Source organism: Rhynchophorus ferrugineus, unplaced genomic scaffold (assembly GCF_030347505.1).
Source record: "Rhynchophorus ferrugineus isolate W39M unplaced genomic scaffold, kcgeb_rfMv2 rfM3, whole genome shotgun sequence".
Taxonomy (NCBI): Eukaryota; Metazoa; Arthropoda; class Insecta; order Coleoptera; family Curculionidae; genus Rhynchophorus; species Rhynchophorus ferrugineus.
In genome coordinates, this window is record NW_027472582.1 from 48,113,034 (window position 1) to 48,139,692 (window position 26,659).

At 30.3% G+C, this 26,659-nt stretch overlaps 1 protein-coding gene across 4 annotated transcripts in view; it reads left to right on the top strand.

The window, feature by feature from the left end:
- jing (AE binding protein 2 jing) overlaps nt 1-26,659 on the top strand; it is a 314,777-nt gene that overhangs the window by 201,420 nt on the left and 86,698 nt on the right. The window contains exon 1 of one of the 4 annotated variants that reach the window (XM_076401302.1): nt 10,318-10,685. The exons of the other annotated variants lie outside the window; for them this stretch is intronic. Coding sequence (XP_076257417.1) covers nt 10,435-10,685 — 251 coding nt within the window. The 5' untranslated portion in view covers nt 10,318-10,434. Of the gene's footprint in view, nt 1-10,317; nt 10,686-26,659 lie in introns of those variants that run through there. 4 annotated transcript variants of the gene reach the window in all.

A 26,659-nucleotide genomic window follows, 5' to 3' on the forward strand; every position in this document is an offset into this window, starting at 1 on the left:
AACTAATATACACGTAATCTTTGCAGTTTTAATTAAAGATATAATGTAAGGGTATGTCAGTACTTATTTTTTGTAAGCGAAAATTTGTTTTAATAACAGTAATTGGTTAAAATAAGTGAAAAAGTTATTCAGAGTTCTCACATTTCTGCCTTCGTATAAGCGTTTTATAATTTCCTGTTGTTTTTTAATTTTTATGACAACTTGAGTGATTTATTTTTCCAACTTTGGCGAAATAAGATACCACCAGTAAATAGTTAAAATTGTTTGATATAAAGCACCATATCGTCAGATAGAATATTTACCAACAATATAACTATTATCTGTCATATGCTTTAGAAAAGTATGATTAATTTGTTACGTTTGCATGTACTCTGATTTTAAGAAGGCATTTATTGATAAAAATTGGTAAGTACGTTGAGTGTGACAAAATTTACCATTCAACTTTGCAATGTATGACCAAGTGTTGTCATGCAAGAGAATGACATTGCATTTATTACTCGCTATTGCTAATATTTTTGCAACATTATGTTGTTCATTAATTCATTCATTGTATTCAGCTAACGTCAGTAGAGATACGCATTAACAATTTAATTCGGTTTTAGCAGCTCATAATATGCTACACCTTTCTAATTCCACTATATGAGCAGCTCTACAACTTTATTGTCATGAATATTCCTCTTTAATGTCCATGTGGATTTTTTTGAAATGTGGATTTCGACTTTTCATTGCCACTCACAGTACGCCACAGGAAACTCTTTTTGTCTGGCCAGCAATGAAACCACGATGTTGAAATAGTTCAAAATGGCATTTTCAGTCAATTCGTGTGGAAGCCATTTTCCTTCGTTTCCCATCGTATATAAACGTGTCGAAACAGTTTATTCATTAACTACACATTATCTGAAAATTCTTTAAGAGTTTAAGTTGGATTTTCTTTCAATAATTCTTGTAATTAATTGTCTGTGAACTTTTTTGAATCTTTGATTGATGATTTATTGATTTTTATTCTGATTGTCTTTTGAATTTACATCAAGATCATCACTTTTATATCGTTGTAACCAGAACCGGCAATTGGGATATGACGGAGCAGCGTCACTATAAGTTAATTACTCGTCTCAACTCTAATATCATCCCATCAGAGTTTGATGGGTTTCATCATCATATTTTTTCAAATCGAACAACAAAAATAATGAACAAATAAAATAATAAAAAGACTGAATGAATTAATAATAGTAACTGGAAGACTATTAAGGAAATGCCGAAATAACAAATTTAGGTTTATTGTATATTTCCTGCGGTTAGGTTAAATTTTTTCATAGATAATGTATTAATCTAATGTACAGTTTATCATATATCGCTGATCAAGATACATACAAACACCTAAATCCATAACAATTTTTAGTTTCTTATTGTCTGCTCCTTTTTTGTCAAAGCCACTACCACCTACTTTTCTAAAATCAGCTTTTAGAAAATAACCTGGCGTTCTAATCAACAAAAATAGTTTTTGAAATGTCCTGCTGTCATTCAAGACCGACGAGGTTGCATGTTTAGAATCAGTAACATATTTTCAGTACAAGTACGAACTTGGGCATAACCGTATTCGTGCTATTATAATTTCCGAAAGGGGGGAAGCACGCTACAGCCTAAGTTTTTATATGACTCGGTTTAATAAGGTAATTTTTCACCTCTACAAGATTTTTTTCTTAAAAATTGTATAAGAAAGTGGTTTGTTAAACGAACAATATAAATTGTTACTCATAAATATTTTATGAAATTGGTGAGAATAGTGTCCATGGAGAAATAATTCCAATTACACAAGTCTGCTGTTAATCGAGTTATAATAAAAAAAAGTGTAGAATTGAAAAACAACAGGTCCATTGAAAAGTCCCCGGTCTACCATAGTAAAACACATTTTTTTCTTGGCGGTCAACTCTTCCTGATTCAGTGATTTGCTCTGCTATCCTATAGACACAAAAATTAAGGGATTTTGGTAAACCCAGCTTGTAGTCCGAGCAACAAACACAAAATTTTAAAATCAGTGTGAACCTGCCAACCATATTATTGTTTGCGAATAACCAATTATAGATTTTTTAAGATGTACGGAATGATGTACAAGAGTTGAAGCATAAAAGCCGCTGTTGTGAAGCAGAATTACTTTAAAGATTCCTTTTGATTACTCTAGGAAAATACACCATTGTGATATGTCGTATTGGTACAATTGGTTTGTAGCAAAAAATCGTGACGTTCTGGAGACTGTATTTTATATTCAATTTCAGCACACCAAAATATATAGAAATCAGTAGAAAATATTCAAATAACTGTTTTGTTTCAAATCTGAGTAATTATGATAAAAATAATTTAGTTTTTTATTATTTAGATTTATATTTAATTTTCTAGACTTTGTACATAATTAAATATTTCATAATAACTGTTTTTTTTTAAATTTTTTGTAATGAAAATGGTAATGAAATTGATTTTTATTGTTAATTTTGAATCGGGAAATATTTTCTGTAGTTTCTATTGATATTTATTGCAACTAATAAGCATACAATATTGACGCACGTATCATATACATATGTATTATACAAATGCGCAGTAATAATTTCATGTACTCGTAAAATAATGAATATATAACAATGCTTTTGATATCAAATGAATCCTCTTTAATCTGGATAATGTTAATTGAAATAATCCTAACTATTACGTGTGCACTAATTTTAAAATAATATATTCTAAAGATTGTCAGTTGCTTAATGAAGAATATCCTCTCTTATTGTGATAATAAATAATTGAATTATTTGTTTGTTATATCTCTGCTATAGCGTCCTCATTACTATAAGAAATACGTTGGTTTTGATACAAAATATATGTAAAAGTATTTGATTTCAAGCTTAGAATTTTATGTGGAACCTCTGGTGGACTCTCTAATTGGTGGTACATTCTTGGATTTGTACACATTGATTTGAAAATATGAGTATAGTAGTCAGTATATCTTGGTGAATTTATATCAAAATCTATTCAAAGTATCAAAACACTTTCTCATCAAGATATTTAATGTATTGTCTGTCGCAATTTGTAAATTCGTTTCAGAACCAGGCGATTTTTTCCTTCCCATTTTATTCTAGGTAAAAAGAGACACAATGCTGCCTGATTAGTTCGAACACGTAAACGAATGTGCCTGTCAAAGTCGTCCCCTTATCAGACGTATGCACAGTAATAAAAACAAAGTGATAAAAGGTTATAACTCTAACCTATAAACTATTGTGGTTGTATAATTAATTGTAGTTTTTAGGTGTACTATAATGTTAAAATAAGTTATATTTGATAACATTTTTATTCAATTATTTTATTTAGATTAGAATTTTGATTTATATAAAAGCCCAATTCTCAAAACAAAACAGCAGCCAGGGGAACTCAAAACAAAACAGCAGCCTGTTTTTTAAAAATCTTTTCTAGTTTTCGAAATATTGAACAAATTCTAAATATATGTGTTATATATCTTTACAATAAAATGTTATATCCCATTACATCCTTAATAGTCATTATAGAAATTCCATAAAATAATACATGATGTTATAATGGATGTTATATGCGAATTGCAATGTACCAACAATCCAAAGAGTTATTCTTAAAAATACCAGAAAAAAAATGTATGAATATACATGGATTTTAATAATGTCAAACTCTTGAATTTTTAGTGACTGTTCTAACTCTTTATTGCAGACTTCTAACTGCGTTCCGCAAAACTAAGCATATCACCTGAGTACTTACCAACTTAAGAGACCATCTAGCCTGGTTACTGGCTTAACTATGATTATTGTTCCTTGCCTTACTTAGTGAAAAATGAGAAACCTTGAACGCTGATAAGTGTTTCTAGACCCCATTTGTTGTTTCCAGTTGGTAGTTTAATCTTTATAACCATAAACTTCTACAGAAAGTTTTAGCTCGTGAACATATTCATGCAATAATTGCATCGATTAACAACGACTTTTGGCGATGAAGCCTCATTCTTGGCCACTAAGAAACGTTGGTATAACAAATTTAATCGTAGTCGCAGTTCGCTCAAGGACTAAGGTCATGAAGGCATTAAGTTCTGTCTGACAACATTAATGCTATGCTGGAAATGATATTTCAAGATCATCATGTGAATTACCGTGCAATTGAGTCATCCTTGGGCATTCGTATGACAAGCATCAAAAAGTTATTGCATGAACATTTAGCTGTGGAAAATGTTTGTAGACGTTTGATCCCTCTTAATTTGACAAATGCTCAAGAAGATGCTCGTGGTCAATTGGTGCAAAGAAATGGCCAAGAAATACAATCGCGGTGCATCAAAAGGCGTGTATAACATCTACATAGGCGACAAATCTTGGATCCATGCGTATGAGCCGCAAACAAAACAATTCACTGTGTGAAGTGATTGCCTTTTACTTCGGAATAACTGAACATGTGACAACCGTGTCGATAGAGAAACGTAAAATAGTGAATTCTGAATGGTACACAACCATTTATTTACCCTTTGCTTGAAAAAAAAAGGATTAAACCTCATCACGACAATGCAAGCTCTCAAATTGCTTCGCCAACGTTTTTCCAAAAGCCTGTTTTGGAGGCACCTTAATCGCAGACGAGAAAGTGTTACGAAGTTTTGTTCAAGCGCATTCAAAGGTATATTAATAATCATGGAGAATTATTCGAAAAACAATAAAGCCATTTTCGTTAATAAATTACTAGCTTTTCATTATTAGACTCAAAATATAAATATCAACCTTCGCTTATACCCATGTTGGATAGAATTCGAACATATTCCTATTGCAGTCTCGCTTCCTTACCAAACAACAGCATATTAGCATGTTAGATTTAAAAGAAATTTCTTTAAACATTCCATAAAGCTCTTAATTTATTTAAAAAATTACATACCTCATTCATGTCTTCCCTCTTGTAAATATTTGTTTGTACATATTAATCAATTATCAGAATTATATCGTCACAAAAACATTAATGACGAACACCTTTTAATAAAAAAAACACTTACCAGTAAAAATCACATGATTACGATTTTCACTGATAACTAATCATATGAGTCGACTAATTTCAATTTTCACATCTGTAGTGGCTAAAAATTGTACATTTTTTAATTTAAATCGTCCTTGAATGTATTATAAAATAGATACTATTAAACATCTTAGTAATTGCATATTAACATGTTTACTTTACTGCATTATTAACGCCATATTATCAGGCCTATAAATTAATTTTGAAGGATTAATAACAAATGGTGTATTCAATCTCATTTGGTACATTTATAACCAGCTTCATGTTAAGCCTCACTGGGAGGCTTCAAGACGCTTATACAGAACACATTTAACAGATTTAAATATTTTGTTTCAGTTTATACCATTTTTATAACAAGCTTATCTGATTCATTATTTAAAAATATAGTACGTTATTCTTTCAACAACTAACAAAAAACATGTTATTAATCATAATATTTAGTACATATTTTATTATTATTTTATTTTAATAATGCAGATAATTATTATACGTGTATTGATTTTTTTCACAGTTCCACCAGTTTCAAACATTCATTTTAACCAGATCTGTATTAATACAGGTAATGATGTCTTCTTAAAAGGTATCTTAGTTTCAACAATTTTCGTTCAATAAACTGTGAAACATTGATAGGTTTGTAAATTATATTGAATTAAAATGTCTTGCAAATAATGTTTGGCACCATTTACTTCAAATTTTTCTAGCTTTCTGGCATTATAGTGACACCATGAATTAACATTCATTTGAGTCTAAAATTATAATTAGTAGGCGCCAAACCTGGTAAATACATTGGTGCATAATAAAATGCGACCAACTGTTATCATATAATAGTTGACGTTGGTTATTCTCAGTAATGATGGATTTGTTTATTTTTAGAATTGTCGTTCACGTATTGTATGCTGAATTTATATATTATTTGATATACATGGTGTGGCTCTAGAATAACGTAGAGTCGAGTAACTTTCTGATTACTAAAATTATAACTGAAGATGTTCTCAAATATTACATTTATAATGTACAGTTTTTTACCTTCAAATTATTTTTAGCTGTTTAAGTAAACATACCTATGAGTCTGCTTTGAGCAGGCCAATCCATTTTTAGACTATTTATTTTGCTGTCTCCAGAAAGAGCAAAATTATTCCGCTTTTATATATAGATTAAAACATAACGAAATATTATAATTTACTAAGACAACTTGTGATTGGAGCCCATATGGTTCATAACGCAGTTAAAAGGACCGAAAAAAGTAGAAAAGTAGAGTTTCCTGATGGCTTCAAAGGTCTCATTATAAAAAATTATTGATCTTTCTACGTCTACAACGAATTTTCGTTCAACTCATAATATATTAGTAAAATTGCAAGAAACTGACACTATTGTTAACCCACAGAATGCAAACTGTTGCAGTAAATACATGAACTAGTGGTGTCAGTTCAACCCGGAAGTAGAACTGTTTGGGTGGGCAAATTTGATAAAAGCACCTACGTAGGAAGTAAGCTACGTAATTGCAAAACGTGATGGATTTACTAATGAGCGCAAGGATTCCTTGGCAGTACACAAAATGCAAAATTGTTCGCAAAAATGTTTTGGCTTATTTGCAACTACAGCACCTTAGGATAAAGATAAAAATTAGTTAGAATGCTGAAGAATGCTACTGCTGAAAATCATTAGATTGATTTGTACAAACACTTGCTATGATCTTTCTGACTAAAGCTAAAGCAACTTTCATATAATTATTAAGTACCTGTTAAAAGACTTCGAAAGTGAAAAAACAGTTGGATCTTGCAGTTTTGAAATCATGTGCTGATAACTGACATTCTCATTAACAAATTCTATGATTAGCTCTATGTCTACTTTAAAAACTGATCCGCTGTTTTAATATTGATTGATTTGAAAACAAATGTGTAAATGTTAGATGTAGCTTTTTCATTTGTAATGAAATATAGTATGAAATACAAATGACCATTTTTCTATACAATTCCTTAGACGTCTCTCTTTGATGATAAAAATAACTGATCTCCTTATTAATAACAAAAGTGCAAATTGGTTTTTCCACTCTTACCTGAATAAAATAATAACCATGTGTGTTTCTGAATTTACACGCGACTGCGATATATAACGTGAACAATAAACAAATTAATCGGTAATTATTCCATAGACTGAAAGCGTCGCTAGCTAGTTTGATCAGTATGTCTGTTTTTGCAGATTTCCCCTGATTTTGAACATCAAGCCACTTCACAAATATATTATCATATGTGATGTTTAAATAGTATTGCAGATAATATAACGATGTATCGATTATTGATAAAATACCTCTCTTAATAAACCTACGAAAGTCGATATTTTATCAGATTTAGACATTTCTACTCGGAATATCGATATATTTCTCGGTGGCCGACACCCCTATATCAAAATCTGGAGCGAAAAATAATCGCCCTATAAGTTTCGAGCTTTAATGTTTCTTTGCTCCTTATGTGTTCGTAAATCATACAGTAAATATATGCCCTAAAACTACTAAAAATATGTATATATAAACTATGTTGTGTATCTTTTAACTTTGTGTAGCACGAGAAACAGTGTCCTACTTTTTTTTATAAATATATCCATATAATTTGTATTAATATCAATATAAGTTACCTCTACGGGCTTTATATGAAGGAAATTATTACTAAATATGTCACATAAATCACTAACATACTTTTTTGTAATTTTTTTAATATGTAATATTTTTCGGTATTATTATAAAGCACCTGACTTTATTAAAACTAGAGGAAATTATAATTCTTGTTAGAGGAAGTTACTATTTCATATTAATTATTTACTCTATATATTCATGTCTAATTTTAAGAATTCATCATCCATTAATTTAAAACATAGATGTACAATGTGCAAATTGAAATTATTCGTATATTTTTCTCTATTCCTATTCAAAAATTTGTAGTTTATTTTAATTATAGTTTAAACATTCATTGATACTACATTTTATTATTTACCTAATTCAATAGAATACGTATCTTATTTTTACGCTATGGATTTTTTAACAACTACTAGGGATTATTCAATTTATATCAAACATTGGTTTATTAAAAGTGTATGATTTAATTACTTTCTACAGTATTTAATAGATGAAACTATTTTGTGTTTCAGATAGTAGGATTCACAATATTTTTGAATAGTTGTGGTCGTTGTTATAATAATGTATAACTAAAGCAAAATGACATGTCTAGCAGGTCCTATCTCAAGTGAATATTCTACAAAAAATCTTTCTATAAGCACTGTAATAATATAATAATATTAAGATTAAAAAATTATAAAATGCAAAAAAATACTGAATTCGATTCCGTGATTTCTATTTCCAATTACTCTAATTTACTAACTAAAGTCATTACGTTTATTTATCGAGCTAAAGCCGAACAAAAAAGTTGATAATAAATTAAAGGAATTTAAAGAAATCAAAATAATTCAACAATGGAAGAACCGATATCAGATGACTTATAGGACGTGATAGTACAATAAATAACCTGTTGAAAAACAATAAGGGTTCAATCTTTAATTCCTCAGATATTATTCGAACAATAGTTCAATAAAAGTTTACACTAACTAAAGAATTTGATAAATTTATTTGGGTTAATTATAGGAGAATGATAACTTATGAATAATAAATAGATAAATAGGTCTAATGCAAATGAAATTACATAATATTTATAATGTAAAAACATGATATTTATAATGTATTAGTTTTTTATCCATTGCAAGCAGATTATACAACCAAACGCTATTTTACTGTACGTGACATTGTGAGGCATGCCGCTGTATCTAGTATTGTATAAATGTTAAAAGTCTCTCCATATATGGCTACTACTGTATATAAAATAGACTATAGGGAAGTGAACAAAATGTAATATATGATAGGCTAGTTGAGCGCAAGCGCACTTAAATAAAATGAATAGCATTTCAATTTAATTTGGTAATGCTCGACGTTTTTACCGTTTACATGTCAGTATTTCAACAACTTTGATGAGTCTACTGAGCCAAATGAGGAGTAAAAATCCTATGAAGTTATTGTATAATTTTGAATATTCTTTGTAACATTCATTTTAACTCTTAATGTACAAATTAATGTATTCATTACCTGTAACATTCTCTTGTACTTTGTTAAGAAATACATACTAATAAAATATGAAATGAATCAAAAGTCAATTCCAATAAAATTCACGAAATAGTATTAATCAATTTTAGAATTAACTCTAGTACAATGATATACTAGCTGACTTCAAAAATCTAAATATCTTGTAAACAAAGAGAACGGACTATTTTTGATATTCTAGAATTTTGTTAATCTATGTATGTGATCATACTACTTTTAATCGTTTTTTAACTATAACTTTTTAATAGTTCTAACAATAGGGGAATAACCGAATGCAACGCAAAGTCTTAAATAACAGTGTCTAAAATTAAATAACTTCGTTTAATAATGTTTTAAAACACTCACTTCCCGTTTGAATATCATTTCAAATGTAAAGTTCGATTCAAAATTTCCTGTCGGCATTTTGGAATACAGGCCTGCCAGATATTAATTTTAAAAATTATGTGTTAAAAATAACGAATAATCTACCCTATAAGAGGTACCCTAGGTATATCTACCCTATTTTCTGGTTGTTTGATTTGTATTTCGTTTTATTGGAATTTATTTATTTGTAGAGCATATCACACAAAAATTTTAGGTCTAAAAATTCTTCTTCAAAATAAATCGCCAAATTTCACGCCTGCAGGTACCCAAGTTTTCCTCAAAAAGGGAGGCCGATTTTTTCGCTAAGCCGATTAATATATAGAAGATTCATAAACTCAGCTTTTCGTCTTAGCTTCGCTATAATTTGTTCGTTTCTCAAGAGTTTCAAATTTTGACGATTCTAAAATTCACAAATAATAAATCCAATCACAACCATAGACTTGATAAATAATAAACATTGCGAGATGCAGATTGTCCTAACGCGCGTGCTCAGGCCGAACCAATCGTATACTAGATCTTGTTCACTTCCCTGTGATCCATATAATTTAAATATTTTATCAAAAGGATACGCATGCACTTTCCTGCCAACGCAAATATGCAAAAGCAACCGGAATCAGCCACGATTTTAATCAGCACATCCGCGGACGCCCGATTTTTTCGAAGAAAATCAATATCGTGTAAAAAATAGCATTTCTAATGAATTTTTTTATCGTCTCTGCACCGAGTTCGTGCCGAATACTTTCCGTTACTGTCGACCGCATCGGCTTCCCGACCAAAACCGAAACCGACAATGCTCCGGCGAGTTTATTTACTTCAGGGCCCACGCAGTTCGCGGCCTGTACACGACTTTGGATCCATTAAAGTCTGCTCCGCCCGTGTGTATGTACGTGTGTGCCTATGACGACATATACACACACACCACTCATATCGTGTCGATGAATCTTCGTCATCCTGTTCGTCCGTATAGATCGGAGCAGCGAGTGACAGACGCGGTTTGTACAGCTGAGTTACGTGCAGGATCGGATCGAGACGATTTGTGTTTTGTTCTCGTTTATGGATTAAATCAAGTGTGTTGCTGTTTGTTATGGTACAAGGTGCAATTAGTCGTTACATTGTTTTCCAACATTATTCGGTAAGTTTATGCTACTTAAATCGGCTAATTCTTTCTAATACAATATTGTTCCTAGTTGCATAAATATTACGACCGAGTTGAACTGACCTGATTTGGTAAAAAAGTTGGAATAAAATTTTATATCGACTAACAATTTTCGACAGACGAAAAGTATATCCATAAAGAGGGCAGGGGTTTGTTATAGTTGAAATTACTCAAAAGTTTTTACTCTACCACTAGTTACGAGTTTTATATTTCGTTTCTTGAAAATATTCACATAATTCACTGGGATATCTAATAAGGAAAAATAGGGAATATTTTAACTCCACCTGCTTCTATGTTTCTATTAAGAAGAATTTAATATATATCTTATAAAGGTTTTTAAATATTTCAAATAGTTAACATAGTCAATAATGATTATTGAATTATTTTATCCACAAAAAACTGAAAATTCCAGAAATATTATTTCAAACATATTCTTGTATACGATATCATACTTCTTTATAAATATATCATTATAATTTATGTTAATCAATATAAACTGCTTCAGATTTAGTATATAATTTAATTGAAAGAAATTCTCATAATTCACTAAAATATGATATATATTCATTATATTTCGGTATTATTCTAAATTACTTAACTTTTATAAAAATTAGATGAAATTATAACTTATTGGAGAATACATGTTCATTCCACATTAACTTTTAATGATACTTTATTTGATTAAAAAATGGTTTTAAAACAAATTCAAATTATTGGTATATTTCATTTTAATTATATTTTAAATACTCATTATATATATTATAATGGATACTACATATAGTATTATTCACTTAATTCAATGGGATTAGGTGAAATATTTTATTTTGACTCTACGGGTTTTTAACAACTGTTGGGAATTACTTAATTTATATCGAACAATGATTTGAAAATGCATCATTTAATTTTCCTCCTCAATATTTAACAGATGCAATTATTTTATGTTTTAGAATTCTTATTAGGATTAAAATAGTTTATAATTAATAAGTTTCCCAATAAATTAAATTGTAATTTATTACAATAACGAGTTTAAAATGTATCAAATAGTCAATATAGTTAATAATTATTGTTCAATTAATTTACCTACAAAAATAAACTGAAAATATGTGAACTGTTCTATTCAGGAATAACTTCGGATTTTTTATTATTTGGGAATATCAATACAATTTGTGTTAATATAATGTACCTCTTCAGGTTTACAACATATTTCAAGGAAATTCTCATAAAACGCTATAACATTTGTGCAATTGAAATTATTCGTATATTTTTTCTATACTACTATTAAAAAGTATGCGACAACTGCTGGGATTTACTTAATTTATATGGAATAATGATTAAAAATTGCATGATTTAATTATTCTCCTCAATAATTAACAGATGAAATTGTCTGCTTATTGTATGGTTTAGATTTCTTAATAGGATTAAAATAACCATATTTATTTGAAGCAATAGTATTAAAACATAATTTGTAAATTTAAATTGCATTACCGGATATAGTTGGATTATATTTATTTTATATCAAGACCCACTTGATTTCGATGTCATCAAGTAGTTAGAGTATTGGTAATTAATCGATGAACTTTGTTTTGGCATCTTTGAATTACCAGTTTTACTTGATGATGTTTTAACTATTTGTTTGTTTTAACTAGATGTTTTTTAACTATTCCAGTTTATGGTCAAATTCATCAAAATGTACTTCTTTCGAAGATTCAGTTATTCAAAATATGAAAATGTCAGTAGTAATGTCAGATAAAGCCGTACTTAATAAAATGTACTCTTTTGACTGTTACGTATCGTACTGCACTGATATGAACTATTTTGATATATTGTGTTCAATTATCGGAAGTTACTTAATATTATGGTATAAGGTAATATTATTTGTAATTTTGTTATCAACCATTATCCTTACTTCATATCATCGAAACTACTAAAAATATTTATATTCATTAATATATAATGTCGTATATATGTCGTCGTATCGTGTATATATATGTATAATGTCAGTATGAAAGTATAAAATGAATTCTCATCAGTATATATATATATATATATATATATATATATATATATATATATATATACTGATGAGAATTCATTTTATAAGTGGTTTTAATTTATATTATGTTTGCTTTTTTCTGTTGTTTAAATTAGTTCTAACTTTGTTTTTCCACATTTGTGGGATGGCTTCAATATAGATTTACAACAATTGCACTGTTCGTTCTCTGTGTAGTGTTTGTTTACATGCAAGATGAAAAATTATTGGAATTTGTGGAATGGCTTCAATATAGATTTACAACAATTGCACTGTTCCTTCCCTGTGTAGTGTTTGTTTACGTTTGTTTACATGCAAGATGAAAAATTATTTTTGTCTTAAATAGTCCAATGGGTCGTCCAGTCGGTCTTTACTCTACCTTATTATGAATGAATCTATAGTAATAATGATGATAATAAAATTTTAATTGAGGGCATGATTATATTTAATGTTCTTATAAGACATATGGACAATATAGCAATAATTTTAAAATATTCGAAAAGCTGAACATATTACGCTAGATTTTAAACTTCGACCGATTAAATAGAAACATAAAAAGTGAACTTTACTGCAATGACCCTCGACCTTCTATTGTTTAATGCATGAGCGATGTGATAACTTAACGAAACGTCACCGATTAGAATTCAATCGGGAAAAATATCGTTTCATAAAATGTTTAATTTTCACCTTAGAATGTGGCCCAGAAACTCCATTTTTTAATTAAACAATTAGCGATTCTCTTTAACCGTTAACTCTTCGACAAATTATTACAATGCATCGTTGGACATCGTCGTAAAAATATTACACTAGCGGGGAAAACCTCCGTCGTTCGGTTTGACGTAAAATGGTTCCGTTAATGTTGTGCGATGAATAAAATATGTGGTCATGACAGAAAAGAATATTAAAATGGGTTAACGTTGTATGCGGTAGTACGAGAAACGTAACTTTTCCCACTTTTAAGTTTCTTTTTAAAAGGACAAGGACGTTGTTCTTCTAGTCTGATTCTCATTAGACTGGACGCTTCTATGTTACGCAGGCGATTTAAAAAGTTTCTATTTATATTTCTTTTAATACTGAAGCTGAATTAAATCTATCTAGCATATATTTTTCTTTAGGTTAAAATAACATTAGTTGTACATATTAGTACATATTATAAAAGTCCAATGTATTCCCATTTTAGGAGAATTAAAATTTTCACGTGAATTTATTATGCATTAGTCAGTGTTATTACTAAGTGTTGACATTGAGAAGCGTTTTATTTTTTATTAGCTACCTGATGCATCAGTGCCAAAAAAGAAACTTACTTGAATAATAATCCTCAAAAACCGTCAGAACAAGTCGGTTTGTTTGCAAACAAATTGTTTGATTAAATATTCATAAATCGTGTTAAATTAGTTATAACTATCAAATTTCCAGGTTAGATTTTGAAATCGCCTCTCCATAATTGACCAGATGATCAATTATTAGAAACTAGCGATTATAAAAATGCATTAGAAGAAAAGAAATTCTACCTTGCAGCATTTCTGGATGTCTCACAGTCATTGACATGTTCTTTAGGATTTATCCGAAATATGACCAAATTGTTTCAACGGAACTAGTGTTAATTTCTGGAGTTGTATTTTTACTGAATAACATTTAGCGTGTGACATGAAGGACCATTCTCAATATTTAAATCTATATCGACTGGAGCTTCGCAGCTTAGTCACGGGACCACTTCTATATATGCTCTATACTGCCGATATCCCAATAAAAATGAAGCAGTATGTGGAATATTTGCTGACGACGCAGTCATTATGGCAAAATATATAAACTTTTACAGAAACAGAAAAACTACAATTGGTAGTCTTAGAAAACCTAATTATATCACTTGAGGAATATTACAAACGGAATATATAGTAAAATACTATAGAATATTTGGGTAGTAGATTAACTAAGAAACATATTAATTCAAATTCATAAATACTAATAGATATAACTTATAACTTCATACTCATATATACAACAAAATTAACTCTGCACACAGTATATTACTAATATTATTACAATTTCCTTTACAATTTCTTACCATATCTTAGAGGTTACCATTAATTAAGATTGTTTATTTTACATAATCCTATAAACCATCATATTCACATATGTTATAAAAGATAATATCGTTTTATTCATTTCTGTGTTATATTTAATACATCTGTCACAATGAGACTCCGTATTCACAAGTAAAATAATAAAAATAGGAGGTGGATTAAATGAACATTATGTTTTAGTTTCCCACCCTTAATCCCTAACCTGTTTCGAAGATAAGATAACAAGTGCTAGTGCAAATTTGGAAACTGCCGCTTCCGAGAAAGCAAATTTCATACAACATGTGGCTGTTGTACGGCCTTATCTATGTATCAATATTGACATTGAAATCATATTGGCACACACGTTCTGACACTGAACGTAGTAAATGAGCAATAAGTCCGATTGCGAGAGTATGCTATGTTTGTTTTTATATATTATGACGCCGCGCCCCATAATTCACATAAGCGATGTTTCATTCGCTCAAGCGAAACGTTGATTTACAACAATTTATATAACACCCTTTCTAAACTACTATGCTCACGCCTTCGAAGAAAAATAATCCTATTATTTAACGATATTATTTACAGATACTTTAGGTGCTTGCATATATTGCTTTTATCTTAAAAATGAATCCATTGAGTAAATTAGTTTTAAACTATTTTTTTTTTAATTTGAAGCTTTATCGTAAAAAATTGGTACAATGTATTCAATTCAAAGTAGTGTCGCTAGTTTTTCTCATCTGTCAAGCAATTTACGGATTCCATCTCGAAAGAACGATGTATATTAGCATAAATAGTGCTGCTCAAACACGTCACTACTTATATGTCGGAACAATTAGTAATCAGAAGGAATATGGTCTGGAGAATACAGCGGGTGTTTAGTATTTTCAGTTATGTTTTCACCGGTTCTGCAACATGTAGTTGAGTGTTGTCATTCTGACGAATTACATTGTTGTGTCTTTGGTCGTATTCCGCCCGTTTTTTTTTCACAGTCTTCGGCTCAAACGCATCAATTGTAGTCGATAGCGATTCCTCACAATTTTTTTATGTATCTAAAATGCTTATTATTTTCGGTGTCAGAATGACTACTTTTAAAACGTCCAGACTAGTATTCACGTGTTGAAATCAATGGAGTATTGTTACCATAAGCTTCACACAGCATTCTATTACCTTCACTCGCCCTTTTCTTCAAATTGAAAGGGAAATGTAAAACCTCTCTCGCAATTTACTCGGTACAAATTCAGACATTTTCAACTCAAAATAAAAATAAAAATAAAATTGTTCACACTTCAACGATGTAAGGACATCCTGAAATGTGAAGCCTGTCATAGAAGTCAATCATGCACCCGACACGATTTAATACAGTCACGCCATCTGTTATAAATCCCTTAAGATGAAACGTCCTTTTTAATTTATATATCAATTTCTGTATACTTCTTTCTAATTTTTTTTGTTAACATCATCTCATCGGATTAATGTGTGTGGGTTAATTCTTAGAACCTGTAAATAGTTCTATTCCCCGTTCCAGCCCTCTATTTATTATGAAGCTTACTATTGCCGATGCTTTCTTAGTCTTATCAATATGTAAATGTAAGTATATGTAATTTAAAGTCATGCAAGTTATGTAAATGTATGTCTATTGCTAATGTTATAAATGAAGATCCTTTCTTTTCGTTTCGGTAATCTTATATAGTTATATATCGTCTCGTCTCCTCCTCTTCTCGTCCTCTTGTCTCTCTCCAATTTATCTATTCACTAGATTTGATGTAAATAACCTCCTTGCAATAATAGCCTCCAACTTTTCGATATCATTTTTGTAGTAAGATGTGTTCATTCGACGAAAATGTCTTACCAGCGAGCATTCTTTTGAGATCTGATAACAGGATATAGTAGTTGTGGGCCATATCTGGAGAATACGGTGGATGAAGAAGCAATTCGAAGTCCAAGTCATGGATTTTTAACACGATGCATTGTCTTGGCGAAACACTTTTTCTTCAAATGCGGCCGTTTTCGACGATTTCTCCTTCAAACGGTCCAATAACGCTATGTAATAGTCGCTGTTGATGGTCCTTCGTTTTTCAAGGTAGTCAATGAAAATTATTCCATGCGCATCCGAAGACAGAGACGCCATAACCTTGCCAGCCGACTATTGCGTTGGCCCACACTTTGGAGCGGGTTCATTGTATGCAGTCCACTCGGATGACTGTCGATTGGTCTTCGGAGTGAAATAATGGAGCCATGTTTCATCCATTGTCACATATCGACGCAAAAAGTCGGGTTTATTACGCTTGATCATCTTCAAACACTGCTCCGAATCATCAACTCATCGTTGTTTTTGATCAAAAGTGAGCTCGCGCGGCACCCACTTTGCACAAAGATTTCTCATACCCAAATATTCGTAAATAATATGATTTACACGTTCAGTTGATATCTTTAGAGTGTCTGCTATTTCATTCAATTGACCTGTTATAGCCGAGTGTTGTGATACAAGAGGACGGCTTTGCCTCTGTTTTATTACTGTTTTTTTTTTGCAACAGGTGCAGACATGCGGTTTTGGTAGCTCGTAATGCACTACTTTTTGCTGATCCTATCATATGCCCAGTAAGACTTCATGGCCATGAATGTTTGGGTTTGTCATACCAGATACACTTTTCATAGCCGCTCACAAGACGCCACTGAAAACTATTGTTTTTTACCTGTTAAGCAATGAATGGGTTTAGCTCTGGGTTTTCGTCCAATAAGTCTGGTCTTCGAACTGTTTGTTCTTCCAGGCTGATCTTTATTATTGACATGAAAATCGCTACTACTTAAATCGTTAAGAATAAAAACCGACACTTTGAATATGACGAATCAACATCACCATAAGTTTCGAAAAAAATCCGATGAGATGGCTTAGAAAATAGAATTTTGAGCGTTTCATGATTAGCAATGTCAATATAAACTGAATAGCTCAATAACCCAACTCCGTTAAAGGGAAAACTGTTATTTTATGTAGAAAGATGTCAAAGTCAACGAATTTAACAGTTAGGTTATAATATTTAACAATTGTTTATACCGATATTTCGTATCTAATGCACAACACGGGCTCCGAATACATTTTTATGAAACATACGGAAATTTGTTTATAAACTACAGTTTTAAAATGAAGTTGGACTTCGGGGCAAATTTGCCATCTGTTCATTGACTAATTAAAAATAAATCGTTAGAAAAACTATCAATGAAATATGTGTAACCTTGACGTGACCGTTACCACTATTAATAATACACATTGGATTAGTAACAGTTGACGTATCTCGAAATGATATTACGTATATTAAATCTTAAAATACATCATTTCCTTATCAGAAATGATGAATAATAACCACCAATGAACTATAATCTAGAAACAATCCAAATATTCAGAGCTAAAACATAAATAACTGAACGAAGTACAAATCAATTCTGCGTTGTGAATGTACCATTTCCGCAGGAAGAAACATTTAACCATATGTGTTTCCTGTTGCCTCACCTCATTTATCTCACAGGACAACAGTCCACCTTATTCTTGAAAAAAGCGTGTATGTGGCATTTTACGAAACATTTTCACAGTGTTACCGAGAACATGTTTTAAAACTAATATTTTGTTAATTAGTAAATAATATCTGAGTAATATTATTAAAAAAACAATTTTTACAGGTAAATCTGCATAGATTGCAGGTAAAAGACATATTGTCCTGACAGCTATCAAAATAATTAGTCTAAAACAATATTGACATAACCTGTAAAACATTGTTTTCCTACACCATAGAGTAATATATAGAGTGTTAACTTAATACAAATAATTTCACAATTGTTTTACATGGTCTCATCAGGAAGGCTCTGAGAACGTCATTTCGCTGTATTTCATTGGTTGGTTAATATTACCATTACAGGCATCTGTAAAGAAAATATTTTATTAAGAAAGCATTTCATTGGTCGAAGATTTCATACGCACCTCGCAACCTTTGACGTCACATTCTACAATTAAATTTGAAATAAAACCCAAATGTAGTTTTTCAAAACAATTTGTTAAAATAAAACTTTATATAAATACAAATATTATAAAATATCAAAAAGCTAAAATATAAGTATACAATAAATATATACAATGTATATAAATAAAAAATAATGAAATATAAATATATAAATAAAAAATAATTAAATGTGAATATAAAAAGGCTGTAATCTATTTGAAAACACAATATATCTCCTGGCAAATATAATCAAATTTGTATACAGCTGAATATCTGTGTCTGTTAATATTTTACTTACTCGTTCAACACAAAAATGTATTGAGGTAAGTTATAACACAGAACACCTACAAAATATTAAAATGAGTGATATTTATCAAAATTACTGCTGTGCTCTTATTATGGTAAAATCTAGTAGTTAAAGAAACAGCTTAAGGATCAATATAATTAATAATATACATATGAACATATATTTAATGAACAATATAACAAAACCCTTTAAGGAGCCTTAAGCCAAAATATGAATAATAAGTATCTTAACAAACATATATTTGTTTCAAGTAAATGAGCCCCTTCAAAATAATTAAGTCTTTAACTGATAACACTTTATAAACAACTTTTTTAAGAGTAACAAAAACTTTTCATGTAGTATAATCACATTTACCTTCAATGTAATTTTACCATCGCCCAGTTTAGACACATTTTGGTTTTAAAATGTGGGTAATATTGTCATGATTTCTTCTCTTATATTCCTGTAAATAACAATATATATGGACACAGATGCTCTATATTAATAATTGTATGCCTACCAGGGCAATGCTGTCACAGACATTCTTAATCTAGCTAACTTGGGTTGTTTCTTCCAATGAAAACGACGTTTGATTTTTTAATTTCCTCACATACACTGGATACACAACACCTTTGAGAATGAAGATACATTATAATCAAATAATATTGATTATAATTAAGACTTACTAAAAATGCTGACCGTACTTAATGTCAGACATACAAAAATGACGTCAGAAAAAAACTGAAACAAACATCGCGTTATAGAAATGAGCCAATTAAATGCCTTTGTAGGTCAGTTCAAAAGGACCAATCAAAAAAGTGATCTCAGAGCCAACATTAAATGAACTACGCAAGACATTTCCTTGGTTTCGCCTATTTAAGTAAAACCTCTATATATGCTCTATGTCCTACACTTTTGCATGTCCTAGAACCATTTGTCAAACATTTTTTCTATTCCTGTTGAGATATAAAATATAGATTTGCGGTTTATATTCTTAGACATGGTTCGTCACCTGTGATGTCGGTTGATATAATACCGAAGATGGCTTCAATCTTTTCCATCATAACATGTGATTTTTGACGATCTAATAGATGAGCGAATATTGGTCATGATTAAAATCGTTATTCTGACATCTGCCAGTGGCAAATGATGCGATTTTAGTGCCAAATATGGAAGTAAATTGAAATATGCACTCAATCAAATCATGAATCATAACAAAGACATGATAAAAAATATAAAACCTCAGACACATAAAAAATAGTGCCTTTCGTAAATACATCTTCGTATAATACCGATTATATTATTATTCTTGCTCTAATAAACTGTTTTTATATAATTTATCAGTACCAATCATTATTTCACTATATAAATATATTTATGTTTTTTATGTGTGATATTTCAACAAACATGATTCTTATAACAAGCCACCGAAGAAAAGTTATACAATAACAGGAGAAATCGTATCATAAATAGAATCTTTGAAGCTAATATAAATTTAAATGAGTTGTTCTAGTTGAGGGATGAAAGTGATTGATACTCATTGCTTTGCGACGTGCATTGAGAAGTCGATTTGCGATTATCAGCAACGAAATTGTTTCGTTACATGTTTTTTTCTACCAAAAAAAATTTTTTTATTGGTATTTTAAGAAAACATTATTTATTTACTCTACAGTTATTGAGTAGGGTATATAGTTTTACGAGACATTTAAAAATAATAATATCTGAATCACGTCAATAAACATTGTTCCAATTTGTCTAATACAAAGAAATGTTAATGTCATAGAACTTCTTGCTAGTCAGAACTTACGTCCTTCACGATTACGTATTCAAGCATCACATTAATGAGTTTACCGTGTTTTGAACTTTAGATTTGTACGCTGCTAGAATTATCATTATGTTTGTCGTTTAAGAAAAAGGTGTTGAATTTAATTAGATCGTTTTAATCTTTTTATTCCTAGTTTTCATTCTGATATATGTTAAATAGACGATCAACAGTCGGTAATTATGTCTCATATTAGGTAGTACTTTCCAAAACTTAATAAATTTTAAATACGTTTCGACTAACTGTATCTCAAACTCATATTTAGTTATATCAGATGTATTAATAAATTTGTAGTTATGTAGTCAACTTAGATTATTTAATAATGTTCACTTAAAATCACTAAAATAATTGAATAAATTAGTAAAGCGATGATAGTTATCCAGTGTACTGCATTTATTTATATAGTTTTTATATATATATATATATATATATATATATATATATATATATATATATATATATATATATATATGATGTTGAATTATATTTCATATATTTGCTACGTCTGCGAATTACTTTTAAATATCACAATTCATACCAATAAAATATTCTTTATCGCCTGTAGTTGTATTTATGTGAAAGATAAGTCATTATTGTTTACTTTTTAGTATTATCGTTAACACATCATTGAATAAGTCTCCAGTCTCACACATGTTGGAACACCAATTTTAGTACAAAAATGTATGATTTTTAAAATAATGTATAAAATGTAGTTTGAGGTGTTTGTGATATGCTAATATTTAAAGGTGGCTAGGTTTTAATTTACCACAAAAAGTACTTATAAGTTTCCATTTATTGCTTTGAAAAAAATATTCATTTAATATCTTTAAATAAATATCGATATCGATTATGTATTATAAAATCGATATAGCAATTTTTTTTTCAAGAAGCCTACTTTGACAGATGCAGCAACATGTGCTATATTATGGACGTCTTGGACGCATGAGCATTTCGACCCAACAAATGCATTCTATGTACAAAGTATGGATAGAATAATATGAACAACTCATATAGACACAATATTATATGTTAGTAAGGTATTGGGCCGCCATTTGCTTTTAAAATAACTACAATTATTCGTATGTAGAGTGTGTGAATAGTTTCTAACGGAATGTTGTTCCATTCTTATACCGAAATATCCACCAATTGCTTCAGTGATATTGGAGATTGAAATCTACTCCACACTCTCCGCTCTATAATTTCCCATAATTTATGCTGTTAAATAACATTTATTTTCATTATTTAAAGACTTATTAGTATTTTATTATATTTCAGGATATTTAGTGGAAATGAACGGTGAGTTTATTGGAGATTCTGAATATTAATTACACCTCCAAATTAAGTCATGCTCTAGTATAATAACATATGGAAGTTTATTTTTTTAACACATGGCACGAATTTTTATTCACTATCAATTAATATTTGTAATATTCTTCTTCCAGTCCAGATCTAAGATTTCAGACTAAAACTTAAATAACGCTTTGTTTTTGAATTGGTGGTTTGATTCCACACTGAAGTTTAAGACAGAGCTTTTATATTTATCTTAGCTATATTGGTTTGTCTCTACAACCTCCATGTAAGTCCACTGTCATCCAGTAATTGTAGTACTTCAACGTTTTAATGATCACGTAATCTCACTACGTGATTTTTCGCAAACCGTTCAATTTTTTCGCTGAATATGTCTTTAAGGATGTTCTCAGTTTTAAAATAACTATGAACTCAATAGTTTGGATCATATTGATATTGGATCAATTTATGCAACTCCATAGTCTTTTCTAAATTATTCTATTTCCATTCGATTCGAAAATGTTCATATTGATTTTGAAGTTTATGACTTTGTGAATGGAGGTAAGACGAAATAAAACGGTGATGGTTACATGATGTGACTGTTATTTTTTGACTTTATCAAAAATATAGAAAATACAATAGATCAAAGGGGGAGCAGCGCAGTTTTACCTGAAGAGACGCTTGAGTCGATGGTGGCACGTCTTAACTGAACGATGGTTAGTGACTAAATGATGAAAAGTACCCTTCAAAGATATCCGAGACCTACATCTCTGTTGCTAGATATTCGTTATCGTTTACTGGTTGTTATTGCTGACACTCCGCATGTGTTCAACATCTTGGCCGTTATTGAGTGATGTAAAATTCAACATGCCTCAAGGTCGCTACAATTATAACGATACCAGATTTGAATGCTCGTGTTCAACTATTAATTAATCGAAAGCGTCGATTAGTCCCGTATACATCGACATAATTACGATAACACAATAAATGACATAACCGTAAAGCGAGTCGAAAATTTCAGCCTTTTTCCTGCGCGCTAATCTGACGGCGCGATGAGTTCGTTCGTCTAAGGCAGGAGGCAGTGTAATAATCCTCAACGGCCAGCAAATATGGTCGCGTATCTGATTTCAGCTTCCTTAAACTTTCAAAGCACATAATCGGCGACTCTCGGACGTTAAGCCCAACTGAATTCCGCAACAGTTTATAGTCCCTGTACAGTTATTGCACTCCCCGGCGGTCTCTTTGATCCTCCGCTAGCAGCTTTCGGGCGCTCGCCGCTCGAGCATCATCTTTTGGCTTCGATATTTATAAAATTCGGCGGTCGTTTCGATTCCGTCTACCTAACTCAACATCATCCATAATCTCATTCGCTTTCGGAGCTGTAGCTTTTCGTTGTAAGGCGTAACTAAACGATTCAACAGTTTTTTCATTAATTGAGCTTTTTATCATCATTATTATGTGTTTCCTTGAATAAATTAATATATTTTTTATTATTAACCGTTCTCTATTCCGAAGGACAGCTTATTGTCTCTTTTTTCGACACATGTTGGCTGTGTTAATATAAGCAAGGTCATAATAATAGGTCTGATGGCACTGAACAACTATCACTAAAATAATGTATTTAACTAAATAAATAGGATTAATATATTTAGAAAAATTAATTTATTTTCATATTTAGATAGATATTGGTAGTTCATTTGATAAAATAAAACTACCAAACTGTATTATTTTTATAAACTAGAAAATAAAAATCTATAAATTAATTTTAAATGATTTACAACAGATGGTGTTAATATGTATTAAATCGTATCCAGTACATTTATAATCAACTTCATGTTGAAACCTGACATTTTTCAGTGCGTTGATTTCAGTTGTTAAAATATCTGAATTTGTATCGATTAAATCGCATTTGCAGGAAGTTTACAGTAATTTGTTACTGCTGTACTGTACATGCATTAATACACAAACAAGGCGAGTACGGGATTAATACATCAGTATGTATTTCCTAAATTAAAATGAAACTAAACTTAAGAATACACTTATATACTAAACAAGTTAGTGTCGTTTGGCTCGCTTCAATCTTCTGATATCCTGCGTGTTGTCCAGTAGCTGTATTGCTTTCATGTTGCTATGATTTAGCAACCTTATTTAATGTTTTAAGGCGAAATCATTTCATCAATCACTTCGTGTATGCATTTGACTTCGATGTCATCGTGCAGCTCTTCGTTGGTTACGTAGCGCTAAGAATTGGTAATTAATCGTAGAACTTTGTTTTGGGTACGTTGGATTACTAGTTGGTTTAATATCTTAGTGCAACCCCATAGGCCCAAATTGGCTTTATGATTGACTGATAAACCAATCTCTTTGATTTTAGATCAAGTTGAGAGTATTTTCCGACTAATCAGTATAGTTGCTTGACTTTGAATCGAGTCTGCTCTGCTTTTTGGCTAACATGATGTTTTCACTTTAACCTACCATCGAGATATATTTAGTATTTGACTGATTCTGCTTGAGGAATCGGGCATCCGTCAAGTAATATAATTCGGTTTTTGTCATTTCGCCGCAACGCAAAATTATGCAGAATTGTTGAGAGAAATACAAGAAACCATTTCCAATCGCTTGAAAAACATGGGCGAAGATGCATTGAAAGGCGTTTTGTCATGTGTTGATCAGCTTATCAGCTTTAACGTTAAATGATAGAATCGGAAAGGTTTTTTTGCATCGTATTGTTACTGATGATAAATATTGGATCCATTACGAATACAATAATTACGATAAACTAAGGTGAGAAAAATCATAGGAACCATGCATGACCAGACATAAAATATCAACAGCAAAGCGGTATGTATTTGGTATTTGATGGTATCTGTATTTTTACCTTGGTGTGATATACCAAAATTGAATGAAGGGGATAGTTTCAAAATGTCTATCGTTCTTTCGAAATGGAATCCGTAAATTACTTGAAATATAGGAAAAATTAGTGGCTATCGATAGACAATACTTTGAATAAAATACATGGTACCGATTTTTCACAATGACGCTTCAAATTAAAAAAAAATCCTTTAAAACTAATTATTTTTCATATTTGTCGCTATAAGCAAGTATCATTTTGTTTTATATAATCTTTGACAATATCTGCCTTTTTTCTAGCCATGGAAGGCACATGGCTCTAATTTACCAAAAGTTGATTTGTTGATGATGGAAGTGGTTTAAAACGACACCTTGTTCAACTTTATTTTAAAATGACCATACAATGTTATTATGAAAAATATTAAAGCTGAATAATATAAATATATTAGTAATATTTAATCTTATATATTAGTAATGTTAATAAACTTCAAGACCCGTAAAGTTTTCTTTATAGGGTATAAACAACTAGGACTATATAGGATATTAAAATATGGAAAAATAATAAAGATGAGAAAGAGACATTAACATATATTGAACATAATACATAATAGAGATTATGTTTCTTAAATATTATTTATATTAACTTGCAGATCATCTTATAAGAATGACAAAAAAGCTGCGTTCAGTCCAATGGAAATGTGAGCACCTAAAATTAAAATCTGGATTTAATTTAAAACTTAAACATTTTTTTATCTGAAAACTAAATCATAATTGTCGTTTGAAAGTTATATGTTATAATCTTCATTCTTTTGACTTAATTCCACTTTTCAAAACTTCCACATATAAAATGCGGATGTGTAAATGTGTTGTAAAAATTACATTTTTAATGAAGTTTTGCATCCACATGGTTCCAAAAATTGCGATTATAATTTTATTTTAACGGTGTGGTGTCAACAGGATGTAATTTTGGTTAATGGATACAAAATGGAAATAGAATGAAATATGTAACATTTCTCTCGATTGGTTAGATTGCTATCATACTCCATCTAAGACATATCTTTAATTTTAAGGTCATTATTATAATAATAACAATTTTTGATCCCAATACCCGGTTATATTTTTCTCTTGAAATAATGTCGGTGATTTCATATCTGTTTCACCAGCAACAATTCTCGTCATTCATTCATACAGAAGATAAAAACAATTCGAATGACTTAAATTTTGACATTATACAATAATCGCGTCTAGTCCAACATCCTATTCCAAGGTCCGTTCAATCTACGTTAAATTAGACTGACCTAAAATACTCTCACTATTTTTCCAGAAATAGCTATGTGACCTAATTTTTAAGTGCGTGTGCCCACGAGCTTACCGCAATGAACAATTTACAACTATAGCTTTTATTATCTTTTAACTCATGCCGTCTCAATGGGAGACAATTTGAATGCATCACACTTGATCCGAAGGTTTTACTGTCTTTTTTTTACTGTTCTTTATTTCATGTGGTTTGAGTATATCGGTGGTCAGTGAATTGGTTTTATTTATTTACGTTTATGGGTATTAGTTTACTACTGTAGTTTATGACAATTTCCTTGCTATATTTTGAAGTATACTGAGATAA